Below are 19327 nucleotides of genomic sequence, written 5' to 3'. Positions count from 1 at the left end.
CACAAAAGCTGCCTTTGACAGCCCAAGAAATAACAAATTATAAGTGAATAGCCCCCAAGAGGATTTAAAGCACTTTAATCATCCTGAACCTGTTTTGATGTTGTTTCTTTAGAGTAGAATTATTAACTCCTTTGAGGAACTACAACCAAGTTTGTAATTTCCGGATGTTCTAACTAAGCAGAGTGAAAGGCAGAAAAATCCACTGGCAAGACTTTTTTTGAAAAAGTAAAACAATTAAGATATTTTGAAGGCATAAATTCAGGGAATATACTCTACTTCCTTTATATTTTCACTCTAAAAATGTAAAGAAACTTACAATATACATTGCCTTTTCTTAGGAAACCTATCTATTAGGGAGTCAGAACACATTCATTCTTTTGATTCATTTGCTTCATTTATTCTTTTCTAATGAATTCTTATCATGTTGGCATAAGAATGGGAATAGAGTTGGTATGTGTTGTGTTTAGTCGCTCAGTCGTGACCCACTCTGCAACCCCATGGACTGTAGCTCGCCAGGGTCCTCTGTCCATGGGGATTCTCCAGGCAAGAATACTGGACTAGGTTGCCATGTCCTCCTCCAAGGGATCTTCCCAACCCAGGGATTGAACCCAAGTCTCCCACACTGCAGGCGGATTCTTTATCGTCTGAATCACTAGGCTAGCCCAGTTGGTATAGGTATCCCTATTGGGTTCATACTTGGTGAATGCACCTAAGTCTACATGCACAGACTTCCCTGGCAGTCCAGTGGGTAAGAATCTGCCTTCCAATGCAGGGGACATGGGTTTGATCCTTGGTGGGGGAACTAAGATCCCACTTGCCATGGGGCAATCAGTCCCATGCCACAACTACTGAGCTCGTGCCACACTGAAGATGCAGCACATCCAAAAAATATAAATAAATAAACCTGCACACATGTGAGGCAAGGAATTAAGGTTGAACAGAAAGAACTCTCATCATGCCAGGAAGTGGTTGTGTGACTGGGTGTTACCTTCTGAGCTGCAGTTGTTCTCACTGTAAGAGGCTCTTTCCAGTTATAAAATTCTCTACTTACGCCCTAGTAACACAGTGCTCATAAAACTGGAACTATCGCAGTCACTTTCAGGCAGGTGCTGTTCAAGGATGCTAAAATAAGACCAGGACATAATGGTGAATCAAGGATTTCATCAGAGGAGTGGTTCACACAATGCCCAATCAAAGAGTACCAGTTGTGAAGACTCTTGAACTACGTAACTGGATTTCTATTCTGTTTTGATACAATAACAGAGTCCCTAAATGGAATTATACTTAAGACTAAGAAGAGGCAGCTGGTGGTAATATATGTATAGTTCTATCAAAAAATTCAGCTAGAGTCATAATGCAAAAATGAGATGGGTCAGGTGATTAGATTTGTATACATATCTACTATTTCCAGAAAATGACAATTTCTGATATTATTTAAGAAACAATACCCATAGTGTCTTTCTATGAACATATTTCTATATTCCAAATATTCATAGTATGACCTTGATATTATTTTGTCATATGTACTTCATCCTAGACACAGAATGTAAGCTACTCTGTATATTTCAAAACTGTTTTTGCTTTTTAAATCCTGTAGCTCACATTACAGATTTACAGGCTAAAAATGCTTTGTTACAGTGCTACAGTTCTTCTGACAGAAAAACAGAGTTCTACCTGTTCAAAAACCAGAGCTGCTTCTGCCTAAGGCATTGAGGAGGAATTCGATGAGTTAATAATTAGGGACACTTCATTCTGATCCTTCAACAAAGGCAATTATTTCAGTTTTAAATATCGGGGTCACATTTTTATGTTACAGTTGATTCAGAGAGATAGCTGTAAAATATGTAACATTCAGAAGGCCTTTGGTTTTCTCTTAAATTATTCCAAAATGCTAGACTAGCACTTTAGATTTGGGGATTTGGGACTGAGACATAATTAGAAGAAAGCCCGGCATTGACAACAGTGATCCAATGCCTTCTTTTTCCCCCAAGAGAAAATTATAAAGGATATGCTAAGTCTCCATTAGTGAAATCATAATGTGACAGTCATTACCCTTTAAAATTTAAACAGTAGTTACCACAGTAAGTTAAAATTCTACTAGACAGTGTAACTCCTGCTTGTTAGGTTGAAGGCATGATATTTCCATCTTTCAGATCAAACACAGTTGTATACTGGCATTTTTGCATGATTCAATCTACTAGTTAGATTTAGGTAAACTTTTTTACATTTCATATAGATTTTACAACTTTATATAACTGCAGCATTCATTTAATTTCTAATTAAATGGTTATTTTATCTAGTACATTATAGACTTTCCCCTGGAGGATATGGTTTAGCACCAAACTTTTCAATAATTAAGTTAATGTGGATGCAAATAGTTTTTACCTGCATATACATTAGTAATTATGTTTGGTTTGTGTCTCGAGGGTAGAGCAAAACTTGCCAATTTTGATATTACCTGGGTTGTTTCCAAGATTTCTATCAATGCTAAGACAGTCACTATCAGGGTAAAGCCCAACAACAGAGTCACTTTTATTGTTGGATCAACGAAAGTCATCAAAACATACTGTAATACCTACAGCTCTTGATATTTAATATATTTAAATCTACGAAACAAGGAATGAACATTCACTGGTTACGCATTGTGAGAACTTGTATCCGTAACAGTCTTCATTTTATATATATAACACTATTCATAGTTCACTTCAAATGCCAGACTTAAGTAATGGGAATACTCCTTGAGCAAAACATAAATAAATCACTGCAGTGGAATTCAATTAGATTAAATCTGCTGTTCTTTGGTACAGAAGCAGAGAAGCAGCAATGCCTGAAAGCACAGTCATGTAGCCCCTGACTTGGAACAAGGCCACCAGGCTCTGCCCTTGGAAACTAAGAGTAGGGCACGCTTTGTGAATGAGTGTGCACTGTGGCAGAAAGAAGCAAAGAAAAACTTGGCCTTCTTCCCTCAGCACTTCCACAAAGACATAAATTGTGCATTGAAGGATGCGGACAGGAGAAACCTCTCCAAGCTAAGCTCCAGGGAAAGGTCTGCTTTGTATTCCTTGGAAACTCACAAAGACACTAGTGTGGAATTTAAGGACTGTCAAATTTTCCTTCAACCAGGAATATGCGAAGGGTCCCAGACTTCCCTAATCACGCATGGGTCAGAGAAGAAAAAAAACAACTGGGCTGGAGAGTTTATGGAAAGGAACTGGAGAGTTTCTCATGTCAAGAATTGCCAAACTGTGTTTCTGATCTACTGAGGAGCAGATGGGAGGAGAAAGGAGGAGATGACTTTGAGCTGCAGATCTCATCCTGGCATTCAGGTGAGTTTCAACTTTTCACTAGAATTCTTAACAGAAAGAAAACTACTTATGAATTTTACGTTGTGAAAAAAAGATAAGACTTAACTAAAAGCACTAGAAAAATCTCAAATACCAAAACCAAAAACTTGTGGTTCTTTCAGTTTTAGATAAAATGTCTACATGGATTTTCTTTTGAAAATTTCCTTCTCTCTTTATGTTGGAGAAAAGTACACATTTTCCTTTTTGATTAAGATGTGCATATCTGGACAATACTATCTGTGGTCTGCTTGGTGGTGGCACTTGATAATTGATTAAATGACTGATAACAATTATATCTTTAACTTGGTAATGAAAGTTTTCTGCACTTTGAACCTCAAATGCAGTCAAATCTGGTTATAAGATGGGTTAAGGTAGAGAAGGAGTCTCAAGAATAGGTAAAGACAAATTCCCTATCCATCAACAATGCAGTTGAGTAGGGACAAAAATTGGATTATGGGAACTGGAGGGTGGTGCATTTGGCTGCAAAATTAAATAAGTTCAACTGTAGACGTGCAAAGGTGTTTTGTCACTTGGGCTATCCATATCCATGTAGTGGAGACTATCTATACCTAGAAGCATCTCATTAGTGCAGAGGCACCCAGAAGGAAATTCTCAGAGATAACTGTACAAATGCTGTATCACTGGTTGTAAAACAAAAATATTATACATGACTTTTTAATATCTCCTCAGAGGGACATAATCAGGAAAATGTATTTGCTTTCCAAGAAAACATATCAAATAAGTAAATGATTCAATATGTAAGAAAAATTTTTCATTAATATTCTTCATAAAATTGTTTCATAAAAAAGCTTACATATGAAAATAATTTTTCACTGAAATAGATTTACTCTTTGATGTTAATAGACTTAGCTGTTCAAATTAATTTTAAATTTTGTGAAAAACAATATAAAATATTGGCTTTGTTATGATCTATGAAATTACTTTTTAATATTTCTTTGTACCCTTGAGCAATTTAAAATCTATGAAGTAATACATTCTTCCATAGGATACAATCACTATGGTGATTCTGAAACCTTAATTTTTATATTAAACAAAAGCATTAGGTTTTGGAGTTTATTGGGGCAAAAAAATGAAATACACAATTGCCTTGAAATATTATCTACAAGTAATAAAATATTTATACATGATTTAACTGTTTTTATATAAAAATGTAGATTTTTAATCCATTATAGTCGAGGTGTGAATGGTGTAAATTACCTCAGGTAAATACTTGTGCTAAGTGCTCTTGGGTGAATTGCAATCAAAATTAAGATCTATAATTTAACAAAAGTCACCTCTAACTTACTCTTTGTTAATTTCAAACAAGTAGAATTAAATATAATTATTAAAATTAGGCTTTATGGAGTTAAAACCTTCCATGTGCAATGTTTGTCAATCCCTACCAGTTTACTGTTATTTAAAGTTATAAAATTTACCTGTAAGCCTTCTATTAAATAATTCTAGGATTTCATAAAATTGTCTCCATGTCTGGGAAAACTCCTAGCTAACCCCTCAAAATGTGAACATTCCTGAAATGAAGGTGGTATCAAATATCTCATGATTAGGTTGCTGTTTTCAATCTGATATTTTGCTAACATGAACTTGATCACATTCAGAAAGACCTTTCTAAATTTAAATGCAGAAATACAGGCCATTTCACTCATTAAATGGAATTCAATACAATTGAAATGGAAAACAGTAAGGTGATAAAACCATGACTTTCTGTATTGAATAAAAATAATTCAGTGAAAATATAAAGAATAAAACATAGACCACATCCACTCCTTCAAAGTACAGTGTAACTTACATTGGTGTAAAGGTATGTTACGACCCATTCTGAGATGTCTCTCTGGCAGCTTAACACTGTCACAAACTGGTGTTAAGCTGCTTTATCCGTGAAGCTTCCAAAAGTTTTACCAAGAAAAATATAATCACGTTTTCTTTCAAGTTGTTCTATGATAAAAATGGGTTCAAGTTTTAATTTTTTCTAGCAAATGCAGATCATTCACTGCAATGTAAAGCCCAATTTTCATCATGATTATAGGTCATTCCTTGGCACATAAATGACCAAAATGTATTGTACTTAAAATTGAGTGCTCAAAAACACATGTGTAGATGGACAAATAAACCATGGGGTATGTTATGACCCACTTTGGGGAATTAAGATATTATCCATGGAATTATTTAATTCAAATAATGAGAGTTTTTACCTATAAACATATATTGTGTTAGCTTAATGAAGGAAGATTATGATGCTGAATAGAACTATATTTATGTTATATATTTTAGCTGGTTTTAACAAACAAAAATAAGCAGAATTGGAAAGTACTATAGGTCATACCCAAATCCCATTAAAATGCATAATTTCAAATTTCTTTAAAACTCTGCTTGATGCAACAGGAAGAGAACTGAACTGGGAGCCAATAGATAGGGCTGAACTTGGACAAGACATTTCACCTCCCTAATGTTTCATTCTCATTATACTGTAAATAAAACATGGACTAAATTTCTCTAACTCTATTGGATGCTTTAAGGTCCTTTTCAGCCCCACTACTGCATGATCCTTTCAGTCTGTCCCTGTGAGGCTTACCTTCGTATTTCATTTCCATTTATTTTTCCTGACTGGACTTCTGATAGCCAAATGGCCCCATATGTCTGACATGGCCAAAATAAGAGAAAAAGAAAAAAGTTTAAAAACTAGAGAATGTGAAAGTGAAAGTCGCTCAATTGAGTCCGACTTTTTGTGACCCCATGGACTGTCCATGGAATTCTCCAGGCCAGAATACTGGAGTGGGTAGTCTTTCCCTTCTCCAGGGGATCTTCCCAACCCAGGGATTGAATCCAGGTCTCCCGCATTGCAGGTGGATTCTTTCCCAGCTGGGCCACAAGGGAAGCCCAAGAATACTAGAGTGGATAGCCTATCCCTTCTCCAGGGCATCTTCCCAACCCAGGAATCAAACCGGGGTCTCCTGCATTGCAGGTGGATTCTTTACCAACTGAGCCTATCAGGGACTCCCCAAAACTAGAGAAGTTATAGCAAATAAACACCTTTGATAAAGCAAGAATTTACAGTGAACTCCCAAGTTGTACAAAGATTTTTAAATATGTAATTATTTTTTTAATGTACCACATTTAAAAAATGAAGACAAAGTGATTATTGACAAATAAAGTGCCCTTGAATAAATTTGGAGCTCTTGACCCCTTAGGGCCATTGACATTGACTGTAGGATGCTTTGAATATGCCAGGTTACTCAGTGAAGATAAAAGCCCATAAAAAGAAGAACACTATATGAAGAAAGGAGAAAGAAATTAAAAATTAAAACATAAAATTGGTCAAGTCATAAAAATATAATTAAAAAAGTCCTCTGAGGCATTCTATCACGATTAACATAAAGAGTTGTAACATTTTCAATTAAAAAGGGAGATAATTCATTATACGATGAAATGTAGGCCTCTCCAAGTATTATTTCATATAAGTCCTTTCAGAGATCACCAAAAAGGCTTAAACAATATTACCATGAAAGACTATTTTGGAATATCTTAATGATCTGTTTAAAATGTTGAATAAAATTGATAGCTATCACTGTTAATATATCAGTTCTACCCAGCCAAGGAAATATAGTAGCCATTTACCATAAGCAATTACTTTGAGGGATTCTGTGATTATCCTGAGATTTCAAATAAAAGCAGACTGTTTTATTTGCACTATAAAGCAAACTGTTAATATTTCATACTTCTTCTATAGAAAGGTGGCAATTTTGAGAAATTCTAAATCCCCAAGAATCAATTTGACACTTTTTGGGCTGATTAACTTCAGGATGCCTTGGACACAGTAAGTCCTCAATAAAAATGGAATGAAGTTGCTAAAGCCCTCTTCTCCTTACATTAGTTCCCACCAAAAACTATTCCCAGCTTCATCATTGTACCTGAGCAGTGGTTGTCAAAGAGCGTTTTCTGGGTTGCTATTATTATGTAAATATGTGCAACAGGGGTTAAATGATGTGACATGCGTCCCTTACACGGCAGGAATTATCTGAAATATTAACATGCTGACATATATTACAAGTCTCCAAGGGGGATACATGGTATGTAGCCACCTAAGATAGATTGGTTCTGTATCTCTTGAAACATCTCACTGGACTACTGTTTTGCTAAAATCACCTTGAAAATGTGGTTGTGTATGGTTGACACCCTTGGCCAACCAATCAAATTCCCCTTCATTCTAGGCTCACTCCCTCTAGATGCTCCTAACACAAAGTGTCCAATAATAAATGATGTCTAATATTTCCTTTGTTTATCAAACATATAATCTTGCTGAACCTGTACCAATCTCCTTGCAGGGGACACAATATGGAAGATGCATTTTTTTTCACCTCTCCCTCTTATTTCACTGTTGTTTGTTTTTTCTTTATGGTAGACACATTTAACATGCTTTCCTTATTTGCATTTCTATATATATAATTTGCTCACTAGTGAGCCTGAAGCAATAACCTGTGTAACGTATGGAAGTCATTAGAGCTGCTTTAGTAGGAATGAAAGGAAAAAAGCAAGGACGGGGAAGAGGAAGAAAAGAAAGAATAACACTCAGCTTCTGATGACCAAAATCAAGTCTTGAGTCAACAGTCATGAAGGTCAGAAATGATAAAGGGAAGAGTTGTTTACAGTCCCATTCACTCTCACTTGGCATGTTGAGAGCCAAGCCTGGCTACTAGATCTAAGAATTTATTATATACCAGAGGTAGAGAGAACTCAGTGTAATGGTAAGAAGGTAGAACACCACTGCAGGTCTGTGGAAGAGAAAGTTGTGGAGGTAAGGGAAGCAGAGAAAGATGTCTTGATTTTCTTTCTTTATTTCAAAATCCCAGCACATAAAATGTGTTAGATTGGATGAGAGTGTGCTGAGGGTACAGAGGCTTTAATCTTGCTTCCTATATGGGTTTTGGGGGACAGACAATTTCTCAGGGTGCCTGGAACAACCTGGGAGGTCCAAATGGTTGGATACAATGAGGGAATCCAAGTAACCTGGGTACCTTTGGGAAGATATTCCAAAGTTCCACTGTGCTCCATCAGAAAAGTGGCGAAGGCAGCTGATGGCGCTGACTGAGACATCTCCAGCTCAAACCATCCCTGCACTCTGGCTACTGAGTGATCAGACCAGTTAGGGGTCAACCGTGAGTCAGCTAGACCTCAGGAGGATATGCCAAGCCCCCAAAGGCAAAAACCACAGTTCACAGCAGCAGCCTGTCTGCCACACACACACCGAGACACAATTCAGTGGGACCCAGCCAGTGCCACCTGTGAGCCAGCAAGATACCAAGAGACAATGCCTCAAGCCCCCTACACACCCAACCATGCTAAGGGTGATGGTTGGGGTAGAAACAGCAGGTATTACCTGGGCCAGAACCTATAGGACGTTGAATTTCACCTACTTATCTAAGACTGCTCAAATGAGAAGAGGTTGAGACATGTTAACTGGCGAGTCTGAAATGCCCTCTACCTGGTATGGTAAGAGTTCAAAATGATCAGACTAGTCTTAGAAAAATAAACTAGGGTTTTCTTGGCATAGCTAACTATGTGCAAATTTTCAGCACCTTTCATTGTCCTAAGACACTTGTTTTCTATACCATGTTTCATATTCTATTTTGTATTGTTGTCTATCTTTTTTAAAGCTAGTAATGTCTTGTGTCTGCTTTTGAAAATATAGCTTCATGAGGACAAGGACACATTATATTTCTATAGTTTACTATATATTATAAGCATAGTACTTACACATACAGCAACGATATTAATTATTATGCTTTTTCATAATTCTGCCCAATTCTATACATATTGATCATATTTGGATTATACAATAAATTTTCTATTACAGAATGTACCTAGCATAATTAAGCATTCCATGTTGAAGAGGTATAGTATCTCTTAGCTTATAGTGCCAGAAGAGAATTTTCAATCAACATAGAAATGAGTGTTGCGCAATTATCACTCACATAATCATAGTTACTTTTACCCAACAGTGGAAATTCATTATGGTCATAATATGTTACAGATAGCTGGCATTTTTCAATAAGAAAAATAATGACATCTTGGACATATTCATTGACAGAAACTCTAGTACCTCTTATTTCAAAGTGGAAAATGTTCATAAAAGACATATAATATAAATCATGAAGCCAAGTTAAAATAGACTTTGTCTCAAGCAAGATATTTGCAGGTTCTCTTTATAGTGAAAAGAAAACTCAGCGACTTCTCCAGATTTGACCTTTCTGGGTGGCTTACCTGAATAAAATGAGAAGAATTTAAAAATAACAAAAGAAGCTCTCATTCCAAAATGGGGTTATACACTGGAAACAAAGTGTCTTTATATTACTGTTGCCTGAGTTAAGGGGTAGAGTTAAATATAATGTATTTGTTCACTCTTGTATTTTTTCCCCCCAGCACAGGAGTGTGTAAATAAGAAGCTCAGGCCTTTTCAAACCTATACCACCATATTTCATTTATGGCATCCAATAAGGTCAAAAGGCAAAGAATAAAAACTCCCAGCATGGGCTAACTTTGTCAATTTAAAATGTGGTTCACCATTCAGCCCGTTGTTAAGCAAGCTGTTCAAATAATGTCTTGGTTCACATGTCTGTGGGTCTCTGCGACGCTTCAAAGTCTGGGGAATGGCCTATGCAAGTTTGAAATCTAACCTTCCTCACCCTTCCATCTTTCTGTCTCCTGTTTTCTGATCTTTTTAATCCAGAACCTTTAATAGAAAAATTCTGTTGCCAGACTGAAAACAGCATGGGGTCAACATCCCATACAGGTTATTTAAAGCAACATCTACAGTCTTTTAAATGTTTCAAGAGCAATTTAGTTCACCTCTGGGTACCCTTCTTCAAACACGTTCTATTAAACACACATAAACACAAGTCAAACATATTTAAGATGAGATTATCAAAAGCCAAAAATCAGATAAACCTAAATGCTTAAATAAAATGCTGTTTAAGCAACATACATATCTCAGTTCATTAATTAATATAAAAGCAAGACATTTTAAATAAACAATGTGAAGGAGTAGATAACAGAATATAGTGGAACCAAATCGACTGTCTTCAAGGCACAACTGCTTCTAACAATAGGGTCACAAAGAGTCAAACACGACAACTAGACAACAGCAACAACAACTTCTAACAAAACCAATAACCTGAACCAATAGCTAATAAGAAAATCAAGTACATGTTAGACACAGAAAGCCCTAATTTCCCAAATTAAATGCAACAGACGATGCAGTCCAGCGTTTTCCTTGCTATCTCAGAGTGGAAGTCAACTATCATAAAACTAAAATAAAACCATCAGATGTTGTGTATATTCTACTATGATATCTGATTTACAAATCAAAGGATGCTTGTTCTTTCTCCCGTTACTCATTTCCCTTCTGGATTCTTCCTCAGCCATTCTTTTAAAGGCAAAATCTTGGCATTAACAACATACCTAGAAAAACAACACTCTCCGTAACTAGCTTATGGAAGGACATCTGTAAAATAACGTGTCTGTGTCAGAATCACGAGAAAAGGTAGGGACATATCAATTCCAGTAACTTAATAAAAGTGCTTTCGAAAAGTAGGATTTAATCACCACATTGTGCAGAGTACCCGTGGACCATTCAATACACTACAGAGGAAAGAACTGTTTTACTGGAAGATGCCAGATTAAGGAGGTTCTTAGCAACAATTAAACTGAAAGACTATAATAACATGAGACAACACAAGCAAAAACTTAAACAAAATGCCTCTATGTGGAGTTTTATATTTTATCAAAATCTGAATGGAAGGCAGTCAAAAAATATTCAATAAAGGCAGAAAGAAGTAAAAACAAATAAAAAAAAAAAAGAAAAGAAAATCACACAAAAATAATTTGTAAAAGCCAAGTTTTCACCCACACTCAGTCAACTCTTGGGCCCTTCTCCAGACTGGAAAACAATGTATGCTATGACAGAACTCCAAAGTAAGATCTCAGGGTAAAACTTTAATCTAAAAAAGATTGAACACATACCAGCACATTCAATGTAAAGCATGTCCAAAGCCCCCGCACGTGTTCAGGTTTGCTATTTGGTTCTCTCAGGCAATTCACATGCAGCTTTGAAGCAACAGCATGCGGCACAATAAAATAAACACTTACCAGACAAATCACCACTCCCTGAAGCAACGAAGAGAAAACATCACTTACCTAGGAAAGAAGAAAGGAGTAGAGATTAAGATGTTATCACCTAAAGATAATTATAGCAGTTCTTAGATTGTCCCATCCTCTTTACTGCCTGGATTTTCTCAGTGAACATTATTAGGCTTTTCAAGCCAAGTTTTAATTTATTTATGACATAAAGGGAATTGGATGAGAAGTGACTTCAACAAGACACTACCATGTTGTAAAATCTCCTGTGAGCTCATTTTGCCCCAAGTCACTGACATATACCCACAGGCAAGCACAAAGCGGAAGATGGTAACAAGAATCTGAAAGGAGTGAAAACACAGTCTTCAGTTGCGTCCACGAAGAGCAAAGGATTGTCAGGGAACTGGGCATCAAGAGTGCTTTGCCGTGAACCCGTAACAGGCTATGGAAGGGAGGGCCATGCTGTGCTTAGTCGCTCAGTCGTGTCTGCCTCTGTGACCCCATGACTGTAGCCCCCCCGGGCTCCTCTGTCCACGGGGATTCTCCAGGCAAGAATACTGGAGTGGGTTACCATGCCCTCCTCCAGGGGATCTTCCTGACCCAGGGATCGAACCCAGGTCTCCTGCATTGCAGGTGGACTCTTCACTGTCTGAGCCACCAAGAGTTATGCCCTTAACCAGACCTGGACCATCCCCAGCCTGCATACCTAGATTGAACCAGTGGTTTGAGAGTATGTTCAAAGTTTTCTAGGAAGAAGCGATAATGATAGCTTATTGGATCCCAAAGCTCAGTGATCATGCAGCATAGGTTTTTATGATTTTAGGTTAACTCTGATTCAAAACATCTTTATTGTCAAGTTATTCAAAGTGCAGAACATTTACAATTTATATGAACTTTCTAATTTCAGTGCTAATTGGTTATCAAGTGAGAAAATATTGACAAGCCTAAGAGATGCCAGGAATTGCTGGCTGTCACTAGAACCAAGAAGAAACCTGGAGCAGATGCTTCCTCAGGGTTCCTCCCCCACCAAACACCCAAACCTACTGACACTTTGATTTCAGATTTCCAGCCTCCAGAACTGTGAGACAATAAATTTCCATTGTTCAAGGCACAGTTTGTGCTAGCAGTCCTAAGAAATTCATATAGATTTGTGGAATAGAAAGGAAAAAATATCTGTAAGAATCATTACGAAGATACTCTGTAGTCCATCTGGATAGGAATGTGTATGAGTTTGGATCCTCTGAGAATCAAATGCCAAGACAGGACTAAACATGCAAGGATTTGTGAGAGGAAACGCCTGGGAGGAAGGGTCTGGGGAGAAAGTCTAGGGAGGCTGGGAGATCATGACCACTGTCTGACCCCAAGGGGAGGAGCAAGGGAGGGGCGGTTGGGTGGGAGGTGCTTAGACTGCAGCCTCAGAAAGATCTGGCAAAGTCACTGAGGCTCCTTTAGCCTCTCCCAGGAAGGGAGTGATCCTTGGCATCCCCATGTTCTGCACCAGGTCACTGGAAAGGAGCGTGAGGTCTGGCCTCACGCCTTCTGTCAATCAGGAGTCCTCATGGCCTCTGGGCAATCAGAAAGTCAGGGAAAAGAGACAAACAACTAGGGTTTGAGCCAGTGTGATGAGAAGGGAGACCTGCATCGAGATGAGTTCAGTTTCTACATATGCAGAGTATTAGGCACCAACTGTATGCTCAGGGGATAGAAAGGGGGCTCAGGGGAGCAAGTGAGAGGATGAGATTGAATTTCTGAAAACATGGCTATAGTTTCAGGAGAGCAGATGAGATGATGAAGGTCCAGGGAAAAGAAGAGACCCCAGGGAAAGCCATAAACTTAACCAATAGGAGAAAGGCATCCAAATTAACCAGGTTTTGAGGTGAGTAAGAGATGTATGCTCTTGCCTGGAAAATCCCATGGACGGAGGAGCCTGGTAGGCTGCAGTCCATGGGGTCGCAAAGAGTCGGACACGACTGAGCGACTTCACTTCTACTTTTCACTTTCCATGCATTGGAGAAGGAAATGGCAGCCCACTCCAGCGTTCTTACCTGGAGAATCCCAGGGACGGGGGTGCCTGGTGGGCTGCCGGGTGGGCTGCCGTCTATGGGGTCACACAGAATCTGACACAACTGAAGTGACTTAGCAGCAGCAGCAGCAGCAGCAAGAGATGTATGGAGCTTCCCGTGTGGCACTAGTGGTAAAGAACCCGCCTGCTAATGCAGGAGACATAAGAGACGTGGGTTTGATAGTTGGGTTGGGAAGATCCCCTGGAGGAGGGCATGGCAACCCACTCCAGTACTCTTGCCTGGAGAATCTCATGGACTGAGGAGCTTTGTGGGCTGAAGTCCATTGGTTCGCAAAGAATTGGACAAGACTGAGCACACATGTACACATGTACATGCACAAGAGATGCATGAGGCCTGCCTTGTCCTTGGAGCCCAGGGGAAAGGTTTTTCAGGAGGAGGAGCAGTTGTGGAGTCCAATATGCAGAGTGACCAAGAATGACTAGAGAGGGAAGAAGTGGGTTTCCACGATTAAGGGAACTTCCAAGAAGGTGATGGAGGTGAAAGTCTGAGCTGTGTGAGGTTAGGTCATGGACCAGCAAATACAGACATTATATTTACTACTTTCCTGGTAGTAAGCAGAAAAAGGACACGAGTTAAGGGGGAAAAAACAGCTGATATTCTAAGGGACAAAATTTGGTATTTGAGTATTATCTGAACACTTCCTATCAGATACAATGATGTGCTAACACAGGGGTCCCCAACCTCACCTCTGGCATCTAATACCTGATGATCTGATGTAATAATAATAGAAATAAAGTGCACAATAAGTGTAATGTGTGTGAATCACTCCCATCCCCCATCTGTGGAAAAACCGTCTTCCAGGAAATCAGTTTTTGGTGCCAAAAAGATTGGAGACTGCTACTTTAAAAGATACAGTGTTTCTCAACTCCTGAACTGTCTATAAAGCCCTTAGGTATGTGTTCTGGGATTCATGGTCTCCAGAAAGAAGATACAATAGAAAAGAAGCACTGGGAATACAATAAGCATCATATATATATTTTTAAGTGATGTAGTTTACATGACAATGTCTCTCTCTTTCCCTAGACAAGAAGTTTTTTTATCTCCAACCCATCGTCCTCTGCCAGAGAGAAAGATAAATCCACCGTCTCTTCCTTCTCTGGCTTAATTGGGGAGTTGTTCAGCAAGCCCCTTAACACGCCATGGTTACACGCCCACAGCTGCTGCTGCAGCCTTCCCACAGGGAGCTCTTAGCCAACAACAGACAGATCAATACCTGCCCGTTTGGAAGACATGGTGTTCCTGCCGCTTCCACACGGACCTCCTCAGATGCTCATACCCGGAGGGGCTTTCTTGCACTCCAATCTGCCCCCCACGCCCTTTGTTAATCACAGACAAGTTACTGAGAAGTTAAGCAAAGCATTTAGTCACCAGATGTCTTGATGTCTAAAGATCAAGTCAAATGGGACATTCTATCACAGCTTGTTTATATTTGCTTTTACTTTGCATTTTTTCGGGGAATATGATTGTCAGAGCTAAACTGAGGTCTAGGAAATATCTGTTCTTCCCAAATCAGAGAAGATGTGAGAGCTGGAGGTGGTCCAGCTTCTTCCTGGTCCTTCTTCCCGTCCCCCTGTACCACTTCAAATGGGATTCAATACTATCTACTGGTAAAAGTGCCCATTTAAAAAATGCGCGCGCACACACACACACACACACACACAATCAATTTTAGTCTGAAACACTTGCAATTCCAAAGTACCCTGTTTCGGTCAACACATTTTAGAAAAAGACATTTTATTTTGGTAGGTTTTTATTTTTAAATACCATGTCATTAGGTTGCCTTTGTCACCCCTTTTTGGGGGTTCATAACTGATAATTTTGTATGAAGCAGACAGACACAGCACATCTAAAATAACCAGACTCTGTTTCAGTGTGAGTTATTAAACTGCTTGGGCTATAAACTGAAATGTGAGATGATAAAGGCCTGGATGATATTAAAGCACTACTTATTGTTGCAAATGCAGGCATGTTTGGAATTCCAATGCCAGTGAGAGTTTCAGCTACATAGTGCCAAGCCCTCTGGAGGGGAAATCTGCCAAAGCTCCTTTAACCACATGCCTGTAGGAATTTGTGCACTTAATTAAATGCACATACTAAGTAGTTAAACAGCAGAGTCACTGTTTATTCACATACATATCACTGAATCACCAGATGGCATGTAATAGAGACCTAAACTCCCTGATGGTGTGTTACACATCACATAAACCACACTAAACACAGGTGGGGACCGTCTCTATTTGTATCTGTATAAACTCTACAGATAAACCTAACGAAGAGAAAAATAACACACAGCACAGTGAGTTGGAGAAACAAGACTTTAAGATGTCTCAGTTACTAAGCATTCAGGAGAGACACTGCCAACTTTGAACATTTGTTTTCAGAAGTCCTCTGAACATGTTCTGGCATAATTTAATTAATTGTACACTTTCTAATCATAATGTCACCTTTGATCACAAGACACAGCAAATACGACATCTATGGAAAAGCAGAATAGACGATATTGGTTGATATTGCATAAATATTTCCCGGTAGACTTCAGTTTCTAGAATTTTACCAAGATCAAAGTCCCTTCATTATAGAACAGTGGCTTGAGCCAGAGAAGATGCTCTGTGGCCAACTTTTCTTTTGCAACCAGACTGAATACGGTCCAGGGTGTCTGTGGTGAGCAGACCTTAAGGTGGCTTCCACTCCTGGAGTCCACGCCCTTGTGTAAGGGCCTTTTACTGAGTGTGGATGGGGCCTGTTGACTTCTCCAGCCTCATCTCTTGACACTGATCCTTGCCTCCCACAAAGCTACACAGCACCCTGCCAGTGCTTCCCCCACAGAGAACCTCTGTAGCTCCTAAACTGTGCCAAGTTACCCAACCTCTGGGTTCTGCACAAGCTACTCGCTCTGCCTGTTCCCACCTGCTCTCTGCCTGGCTAATTTTTACTCTTTCTTTAGAACTCCACTCAGATATCACTTCTCTTGGGAACCCTTCCAGATTCCCATAAAACTGAGTTAGTTCTTTCCTAGGTGATCCCATCACATCATATTCTAATTGCTTTATGAACATGTCTTAGTCCAGACACTTTTGGTAATAATCAATGGAGTCCCATTTTAAATAAAGCAAGCTAAAAATTATTGGAAAAATGTGCTGGGGTATCTCATGAAACCCAAAAGCATATTTGAAAAACTTAGGCTTCAAGAAAGGTGAGAGCCAATTCAATGACGGGGAAGCCATCAGAAAACGGGGCTACTGATGGCTCCGTCTCCCTCTTTTCCTCTTTTCAGAGTGTGGCAATCTCCTGCCACTCTTTTTCTGTTAGGCAGCTCCATGCCAGATAAAACACCTCTTCTCTCGTGGCCCTGCATGCATGCATGCTCAGTCACTTCAGTCGTGTCCGACTCTTTGCAACCCTATAGACTGTAGCCCACCAGGCTCCTCTGTCCATGGGATTTCTCCAGGCAAGAATACTGGAGTGGGTTGCTATGTCCTCCTCCAGGGGATCTTCCTGACCCAGGGATTGAACCTGAGTCTTCTGTGGCTCCTGCATTGCCGGTGGATTCTTTACCACTGAGCCACCAGGGAAGATCCTTATGGCCCTAGATTTTATTTATCCAGTTCAAGCAATCCACCCTGATACACTAGCATTTCTCAACCACAATTCTGAAAGACAAGAAAGAGATTCTACCTTGCCAGCTAAAACTGAACATCCCTCCTTGGGATGATCATGATGGGTAAAGAACACAGAGCTGTTGAGGTCCACTCCTGTGCTTAGGGGAGCTGTTCTCAGACAACGGGAGTCAGGTTATCGATTATCACACTGCATGCAATTGTCTGGTTACTAGTCAGTCTCTTCTACTACTCTATAAACTCTATGAGGGCAGAGTTTGTATCTAAATTTCCATTGAGTGCCTACTATCTGATACAGTAGCCAGTACCAAGGAAGTGCTCAATAAACAGCAATTGAATAAGTGAAAAGCATTGTCTGCTTTCCCTTTGATTAATCGTGCTGTCAGTAAAAACAAAAATTATTTAATTTAGTCATAAAAGTATTGACTAAAAAATGTTTCTTTCCCATAGTCTTCAAAACAACTAGAGAGAAAAACTGAGGGACTGTAGCTTTGCTTAGCACAGATTAGTGATGGATATAACGGATTCACTCCTCCTCACACACTTCCTAAAATAGACTCATCTTCTTTAAGCCAGTATTTCCTAGAAGTTGAACACAAGGCATAGGCTCATTGAAGACTCAATCACCTCTTGAATTACAAAGAATTTTTACTTCGCTTGAAGCTCTACTATTATTCATAAATGACTCAAATTAACCAGCCATGAATTTTCCCACTGAAAAATTCCCATCTGTTAAAGTGTCTTAGGGAATGTAAAGTCTTAGTCCCTAGGAGGGCTGTGTATGTGTGTGCATGCATATACACATTCTAAATCTTGGTTTAAAAATCAAGGTCTATTTAAGTACCTGAGAGAAGTCCTAGGCAATATCCAACCTAAAAATAAAGACACAACAATATAAAACCTTCCTAAATCTATGATGTGATTTCATATTCTTCTATAGACATTTGACCCACTTAATCCTGCAATCAGGATAGATTAGCTCTCTGGTTATTAATAATATCACATGATGCTTGTCTGAAGGAACTTCCTAAGGCCCCTGCAGACTTTGGTCTGAACCAAAGTTGACTGGGGTGCAATATTTTTCTTCTATTGAGTCCTGCCTCTTTATTGCTAAATAATGATCAACTCTTCCTGCTTCCAACTCTAAGGAAATAGCATCTCCCTAAACCTTTTCTTTTTTAAAAAATATTTTTAATCGAAAGATAATTGCTTTACAATATTGTGTTGGTTTCTGCCATACATCAACACGCATCAGCCATAAGCATACACATGTCCCCTCCCTCTCGAATCTCGCTCCCACCTCTCATCCCATCCCACCCCTCTAGGTTATCACAGAGGCCCGGTTTGAGTTCCCTGAGTCATACAACAAATTCCCACTAGCTAGCGATTTAACATATGGTAATGTATATGTTTCCATGCTGCTCTCTTCATTCATCCCACCCTCTCCCTCCCCCAGCTGTGTGGACTTTTAGAACATCCTCAGCTGGTCTGCTTATTTCAGTGACTTGGACCAGGAAACCTACAGACAGTCCCATTTTAACAACACCTCTCAATCACTAAGATTCTTCTCCTGGAATGTAGCTGACTGAATTTCAAAATAAAAGACACCTGGGGGGTTAGTTGAAGGCTTTAAATATTATTACCTGCAATAACTCTTAAATATTGTTTCTTTGTCTGATAAGGGTAAATGGCAGAGACACAGGTGGGTTGGTAATATTAACCTGCCGGTTGTTGAGGGTCAGCTGTTGAGTTCCCAGGATCATGACTACTAATTCTATCCTCCGGCCTGTGTTCATGTCCCTGGCAAGTAGGATTTAATTTTTGTTAACTCCATATCTGTCTCTTTTTCTCCCCTCAACCCAGCATCACATACATACAAACCTACACAGTTTCTGTCAACACCCATGCCATCTGCTCTGAAGACTCAAAGGTAAAGTACTTTTCCAAAGACCCAGGAATATATTAGCCTAAATGAATAAATTCCTTCCAGGGACTTCCCTGGTGGTCCAGTGGTTACATTGCAGGGGGTGCAGGTTTCGCCCCTGGTGGGAAATTAAGATCCCACATGCCATGCAGTGAGGCCAAAAAACAGACAGAAACAAGGCAAAACAAAAATTTTTCCAAAATTATTTGG

General features: G+C 39.2%; 1 protein-coding gene across 1 annotated transcript in view; it reads right to left on the bottom strand.

Annotated features, from left to right (window-relative positions):
• The window catches only part of LOC122684220 (sterile alpha motif domain-containing protein 5), a 981181-nt gene that overhangs the window by 550058 nt on the left and 411796 nt on the right, over positions 1-19327 (bottom strand). Inside the window, exon 2 of the mRNA XM_043888222.1 lies at positions 11505-11552. Within this exon, the coding sequence (XP_043744157.1) occupies positions 11505-11552 (48 nt within the window). The remainder of the gene's footprint in view (positions 1-11504; positions 11553-19327) is intronic.

The sequence above is a fragment of the Cervus elaphus genome, chromosome 26, assembly GCF_910594005.1.
Source record: "Cervus elaphus chromosome 26, mCerEla1.1, whole genome shotgun sequence".
NCBI classification, from domain to species: domain Eukaryota; kingdom Metazoa; phylum Chordata; class Mammalia; order Artiodactyla; family Cervidae; genus Cervus; species Cervus elaphus.
This window is presented reverse-complemented; position numbering and strand designations above follow the sequence as displayed.